At 35.3% G+C, this 7574-nt stretch overlaps 1 protein-coding gene across 1 annotated transcript; it reads right to left on the reverse strand.

Moving 5' to 3' along the window:
- Positions 1-5192: 5192 nt before the first annotated feature.
- Positions 5193-5665, reverse strand: LOC107017951. Its single transcript, XM_015218259.1, has 2 exons — positions 5600-5665; positions 5193-5495 (listed from the first exon to the last, which is right to left on the reverse strand). The coding sequence occupies exons 1-2, from the start codon at positions 5663-5665 to the stop codon at positions 5193-5195; spliced, it is 369 nt and encodes a 122-aa protein (XP_015073745.1).
- Between the last annotated feature and the right edge of the window lie 1909 nt (positions 5666-7574).

The following is a 7574-nucleotide window of genomic DNA, read 5'->3' on the forward strand; positions in this document are numbered from 1 at the left end:
TGCAGTTGGTGCAAATCTCAATTTTCCCCTCCCATTCTGGATGTCACAACCCAGACCGTCGTGACTAGAACCTAGACTACAACTCTGTGGGAAAACCACTACTAACAACCAACTAAAGCAAGAAATCTAAAACTACTAAGGTATTTAAGTTACAGAAGCAAGTTAAATATCTAAAGGCAAGGTTCAATTAGTGAATAAAATCCTAGTGTTATGAATAGGATCAAGGCTTAGGATGTCAAGAATGCTTGCGATTAAACCAAGGTTCACACGGATTGATAAACGTAGAACCATACCTTAGAAGCCTTACCACGATCAAGTTAACTAACTTGGGGAGTTAGTTAGGCTTGGAAAGGTTGGAACCAACCAAGTAAGGCTCGCGAAAACGAAGATTTAATCGAAGGAGTCTTTACTGAACTTAAAAGAAGAAATGTTATGTTTTGAGGGTCCAGGGGTACAATGGTCATTTCCAGGCCAAGGGTAATATTGTAATTACCCTGAGGAATTAATACATAAATTATTTAATTTAACTAATAGAGCTTTTCAAATTTGGGGCGACCCAGAGTGACCTATTTCGCAAATGGGTTGCCACTCGGGTTCGAGCCCCACTAGGAGCAAGGAATTGATGAGACTAAATTCAAGACTTAGTCAAAATAGGATTTAATTAACTTAATAAAAATCTAATTTATTTTAATTAATACGTGAAAGGACCATTTTACCCTTAATGAATAGATTTTAATTGATGATTAAATCATCAATTAAAATCTATTCATTAAGGGTAAAATGGTCCTTTCACGTATTAATTAAAATAAATTAGATTTTTATCAAGTTAATTAAATCCTATTTTGACTAAGTCTTGAATTTAGTCTCCTATTCCTAATAACTCTCTGTCCCTCACGTTTCTCAACTCTCTCTCATGTTCTCAATCTCTCTCTGTCACGTTATTCTGCCAAACACAACAAAAACCAGAAAATACATCAAGAGTTCTTCACACTTGAAGAACTCACAAGAATTTTTAAGTAAAAGACAAAGTAATCAAAACGTGAAGGCTAAGAGAGGTTCGTCGAGTGGGGTGTACGTTGAAGTGAATTGGGCATGGTTTGGACGAGTTTCCGGGGAGAAGCTTCACACTTGAACAACATCAAAAGGTATGGGTTTTTTCGCCTGGAATTATTTCTCCAAGAGTACTTTCTTTCGAACGTTTCTCAAGCTCTTGAAAACTAAGGTTGTTCCCCTTTGTATGTCCTTGTCCTTAGCTCCCAAACGAATTCGTAGGATGGGTATGTTGTGCTGCTAGACTTAGGCATGATTGACGTATTTATATTAAGTGTGAACACATTTTATGTGAGGGAAATTATGAAAATGATATTCGAAGTGTAACCAAAAATTGGTGTTGTGTGTGCATCGTGGGCAGTGGCTTTAGCCACTGTTTTGGGGTCGAATATTCATGTTTTTTTGGTGTATTTTATGTGTGTAATGTGTGTGAAATGTAGTGTTCATTATAATGAAAAATTTTGGGTTGAATAACACTCTTTTAGCTAAGTAAACTCATGAAAGAGGTGACTAAAAATGAGTGAAGAATGATAAGAAAAAAAAATTCCAGATTGCATACTTTCCCATAAGGTTAAATTTTGGGTTTTTTAAAAAGAGAAATAAATAAGTGAGTTCAATGGGAATTGAACCCAAGACCTCACATGTTGAGAAGGTTGAAAAAAAAGAGAAAAACGTGAAGGAGCTAAGGGGAATCGAACCCCTTAGCTACTTGTTTCATGAGGCAAAGAAAAAGGAAAACGGGGGCTGGGGGATTCGATCCTAGCTCCTGTTTTCGCGAAAAAAAAAAAAGTGAAATGGGGCTGGTGGGGAATCGAACTCGCGACCCATGGGGAGGAGAAGGAGAAAAAAATTAAGTAAGCAAGTAAATGGGAGGCGTGGAATTCAAACCCACGACCTCCTAGTACGCGCGAAGGGAGAGAAAATAATGAAAAAGAAAATACGAGGCGTGGGGATCTAACCCACGACCTCAGCGCTGAAGGGAGAGGCGAAATAACAAGGAAATAAAGTGACGCAGTGGGGATTCGATCCCACAAACCTCATTGCCACTCGCCCATTTAAATAAAATAAAGATACAGGGGCTGTGGGGTTTGAACCCACCACCTCACAGCCTCCTCAGCGAAATTTGAAAAAAAAATAATAAGGCGGGGCTGTGGGGGTTCGAACCCACAACCTCCCTATTGTAGCGAATTTAACTCTAAAAATCAAAGGGGTTGTGGGGGCTCGAACCCCCAACCATTTGGTACTCTAAGAGTGAAATTAAAATAGAAAAAATTAATCCTTCAATGTAAATGTTGAGATTTAATTTAGACTTCTAATGTTATGAATATTAGAAATAAAATTAATGAAAATATATAACTGATATCCAAGTGATCCAAGATTTGGGTTCCCTTGCCCAAATTTCCGTATTGATGCATAAGTTATACGTGAGTAAAATATCCAAGAATAATACCATCTACTTAGATCAAAAATTAAGATATTGGCATATATACAAGATATATAAGTCTTGTACTATATAATCTTAGGAAAGTAATAATCACTTAGCAAACTACGAATGAAGCCCCATGGCTTGTATGTATAGTCAAATAAGTCTAACATACATTCAAAAATAAGTGAACCTAAGATGTATATAATGAAATGATGAACCCTAGGAGGGTAAAGTATGAGTGTAATATACACTAAGTTGCCAAGTGCATTGGCATATGATGAGATAAACTATGAAATGATGAAATAAGCATTCACGTAATTAGAGGTGAGTAACTATGAAAAGCAAGGGTGCTAATAATGAAGAATACGGTGACAACATGACATGAGGCTAATGGATATGATGAGAGCAATCTCAAGTGAGCCTAAATAAATGTTACCAATACGTACTCACCAAGGAGAGTGTAACATAAAGAAGAGACCAGTCTCTATGAACACTCTAATGAAAGTGTTGAGTTTAACACACTTAATACTAATGATGAGATGAGAAATTATCTAATGAGCTATGTTGTCCTCATACTAGAAGCCAACTTCCATTACGTATGAGTTGAATGTAATGGAACTTTATAATGAGCACTGATAGGCTAGCTATGAGCGGTGATGCCTTCTTTCAGGAAGGGCGAAGGTTCACGTAACTCTCATGAGATGAGACTGTCCGGCTTGGCGGGTATGGGTATCCATACATCTCCTAGTCTTTGAACCTATACTTCCAATATAGGGATCTGGCGGGGTTAAATTCCCATATACGCTAGCATGATATTGAGTCACTTTGGCCGGTGATTCCACCTCTTTTCTGTGTGGGGGAGACAGTGGATATCATGATGCTCACATGATCTATGTTGGTTAAAGTTAAAATTTCCAATGAATGAATCAGGCCAGCCTCAAATGAAGCATATAAAGAAATGAATGATACCGAAGGTGTTAGGATAGGATAATCAAGACGTGAGCTAGACTCAGGTAATGATATGAGGTTGTTCCTAATCATTGCACAACAAACCCGATGAAAGTCTTAAACTAGATCCTAGGTATAGCTGGTGTTCACACTGGCCTATGAATGAAATAAAATGAAGTACATATGAATGGATGAAGCAGACTCTGTGTTTGCTAATGAAGACTCCCTAGTTGAGGTCCCAAATGTTGAGCCTTCATTTTGGAAAGTCTTAATGTCAAGTCCATGACTTCCAAGGTCTCATGGAATATGAATGAATGATATGAAAGAAACTATGTGTTATATGTTATGTGCTATGGTATGTCCTATATGAAGATGTTACGTGCTGTGTGCAATATGATACATATGATGATGCATGTTACTATTATTTCATGACCTTCCTAACCCAATTTGGAAAGTTCACTAACTTTCCTAATCTCGATTTGGCAAGTCTACTGACTTGACTTCCAAAAATCATGTTGTTAGGAAAGCTATTTTTTCCTCGTGCATGTCCGTGGTGTGTGCTTGCATATACCCATACTTAGTACAAGTGTTTACTAACCCTATACAAACTTTACTATTTTAGGTGCAGGCACAGGTGGACGATAGAGCTACAGGATTATCGCTGCAGTTATCCGGACATTCATCATTTATCCGGCTTTGGTAGGTCCTCATGCTTTCAAGGATGCTGGTGTTTTATATTCTAGTTTAGTTTTAGAGTTGAGCTAGTGGACCATGTTCCACTAGCGTTTCTTTCCTGTTTTTATTCAGACTATGTATTGGTGCCATTTTGGCAATTATACACTTAATAAGAATTGGACTGTTTCTTTCAGTTGCTTATCTCTTAATGTTAGATGGTTGATGGTGAACAATTACGTATTAATGAGAATGTCTTTTTATAAGTATGTTAAGAAACAAAAATTTTCAAATTTGCCGCAAAAATTAACCTATGTAAAGTAAGAATGACGTAAGTAGGCTTGTCTCCGACCTCTGAGAGGTCAACGACGCCGGTCTCACCTGGGGTCTAGATTCCGGTCTTGACATTTTGCTTGAATAATCCTCACCTAATCTTGAACGTCCTTCACTAAGTCAACCCCCAAAGGTTTTACATTTCCAGATTCAAACACCTATGGATGACGTACATCCCCTCCATATAACGCCTCAAATTGTGTCATATCAATTCTCGAGTTATAACTATTATTATATGAGAACTCACATAGGGTTAGGAACTTATCCCAATGCCCTAAAAAGGGAATTACACAAGCTCTCAATATGTTCTCCAACACTTGTATAGTCATATCTGATTGTCCATCCATCTAGGGAAGGAGGGTTGTACTAAAAGTGAGTTGTGTTCCCAATTCATCATGCAACTTTCGCTAAAACTTGGAAGTGAAAAGGGTTCCACTATCTGAGATGATGGAAAGGGGCACACCATGAAGCCTTATTATTTCCTTTACATAAATCCTAGCTAAATGTTCAACGTTATAATCCACCCTTACTGTAGTGAAATGGGCCAACTTGGTAAACCTATCAACTACAACCCAAATAGAATCAAATTTCCCTAAAGCCTTGGGAAGACCAACCACAAAATCCATTGATATAATTTCCCACTTCCATTCCGGGATTGGCATCCTTTGAAGTAGCCTTGCAGGTCTTTGATGTTCATATTTCATTTGTTGACAATTCTTACACTTCGCCATAAATTCTCAATGTTTTATCTCTTACCCGACAACTAATACACTCGTTTCAGATCTCTATACATCTTGGTCACGCTCGAATGAATAGAATAGCGCGAGCCATGAGCCTCCGCCAATAACCTAAGAATCAAATTCTCAACTCTTGGAACACACATTCTACCCTTATAGTTGAGCACACCATTAGCATCTAGAGTTGTTCTTTGAGACTTACCTGTTGCATTTTTTGTTCTAATCTCATCTAATTCTCCGTCTTCAAATTGTTTGTCCTTGATTTCCTCTATGAACATGGACTTAGCTTCAACGCTAGCTAACAACCCACCACTTTCAGAAATGCCAAACTGGACAAACATACACTCTAATACCCTTGGACAACAGTCTCTTTGTTCCACTTAAGTGAGCTAGACTACCCATACTTATCGTTTTTTTAAATCAAAGCGTCTACCACAGCATTTGCCTTACCAGGATGGTATTTGATAGTTACATCATAATCCTTGAGAATTCCATCCATCTTCGCTGCCTCAAATTTAGATCCCTTTGGGTGAATACATGTTGTAAACTACGATCATTAGTAAATACCTCACTTAACTCCATACAAATAATGTCACCATAACTTAAGAGCAAATAACACTGTTGTCAACTCCAAATCATGAGTGGGATAATTCCTCTCGTGCACCTTCAATTGACACGAGACATAAGATATGACATTCTTATCCTGCATCAACATAGCACCCAATCCAGAATGTGAAGCATCACAATAAACAATGAAGTCCTTACCCTCAATCGGTAATGCTAGAATGGGCGCGGTGGTCAAAAAAGTCTTAAGATTTTGGAAGTTCCCTCACATTTTTCAGTCCATTTAAACGGTACCTGCTTTTTGGTCAGATTTGCAAAGTGAATAGCGATTGAAGGAAAATTCCTAACTGTTGACACCAAATTTTGGACCTCCAATATATAAATTAATCATAGAGCTTCATAAATTTCAAACGATGTATAATAATTAGTTTTATAAGAATTTTAAAATAAAAATAAAATAATAAATATAGTGTGCAAGTTATATCAAATAGTTTCATCGCTTTTTCATAATTTTAAATAATTTATATGTTCTATATAATTATATATAATTAATATATTTTATGAACATTCGAAATCCATCTCAAAAGATTTTACTTTTTAGTTGAATATTTTATTAAATCAATTTATTTTAAGTTGGCATATATTTTTTTAGTTATTACTTTATAATTGAGTTAATTATTTTATTCTGTTAAGATTAAGTAGCTCGTTAATTAATTGATATTAATTCGTCTTATCCAACTTGACTGATTTGAAATTTATTTGGTTATTTTTTAAAATCATTTTAACCAATATTTTGCTCTACTTGACCAAAGTTGGGCCAATTTCCAGCCCACTTTATTATTCTCAGCCCAGTTCCCCCTTTTTAATGGATAAATTACTTATATACACAATTTTATTCATCTTATTCTCCATTTTTTCCTACCTTTTTGAAATATTTCATAAATCCCTTATTTCTTATAATTCATAAAATTTTCAGATACATAAGATTCACCAGCCAAAACCCACGTTTGTTATCCCCTTTTCACTTGTCTTTTCTCTCCCTAAATTCACTCCACATTCTTAGACGTTACAATTTTCAAATTAATTTATTTTTCAAAAGAATTCTCTCTCTCAAGTCAATCATTCAACATGTGAATGGGTAGATCCATTTTTTTCAAGAATTTTTTCCTAATACAAATGGGATAGTCCCCTTCATTTAGTGTTGGGGTTAATCTACTAAATTCTTCTAATATTCATATGAGATCTTGGGGTCCATCTGTCCTCCTCCAAAATGTCGATGATGGTAGACTTTCTATAACAATGTATTGACAAACCTTTTATTGAAACCAATGGACAACCACAAATGCAACAACAATTTGATACATTATCGATATGTTGAGAAGGTTAAAGAGAAGCAGATCAGATTTTTGGCTTTTTTTCGATTTTTTCTTATTCATCTTTTTTTATATATATATATATGGATTCAAATTTTTAATGTATCTAGTTATTTTTTATTTTTATTAAATTAATGTGTAATGTTTCATTTCAACATTATGATAAATTACAAAAATAATGTTCAATAGTAGCGAGCAATTTTGTATCATATGTGGAGTTTTTGTAATTATATGTGAAGTTATTGATACAAAAATAATATTTATTGTTGTACTAATTTACACTATTAGAGTGTGTATCAGATATACAAAATTTACTAAAATGTATCAAATACACACAAAGTATACATTGGAAGTTACTAATATAACTGTAATCTATTATTTATATAATGTTTAAGTGTTGGTTAATTTTTATATCATGTTTAAGTGTTGGACAATTTTTATATTATATTCAACTAGTCGGCATTTGGTATC

The sequence above is a fragment of the Solanum pennellii genome, chromosome 1 (genome assembly GCF_001406875.1).
Source record: "Solanum pennellii chromosome 1, SPENNV200".
Classification (NCBI taxonomy): Eukaryota; Viridiplantae; Streptophyta; class Magnoliopsida; order Solanales; family Solanaceae; genus Solanum; species Solanum pennellii.

Bases quoted from the DNA above. Each gene is read 5' to 3' on its own strand.
- LOC107017951 (XM_015218259.1), bottom strand. From the start codon at position 5,665: ATGGATGGAATTCTCAAGGATTATGATGTAACTATCAAATACCATCCT. The intron at 5,496-5,599 runs GTAGACGCTTTG...ATGTTTGTCCAG, and splicing joins CTGGTAAGGCAAATGCTGTG to TTTGGCATTTCTGAAAGTGG.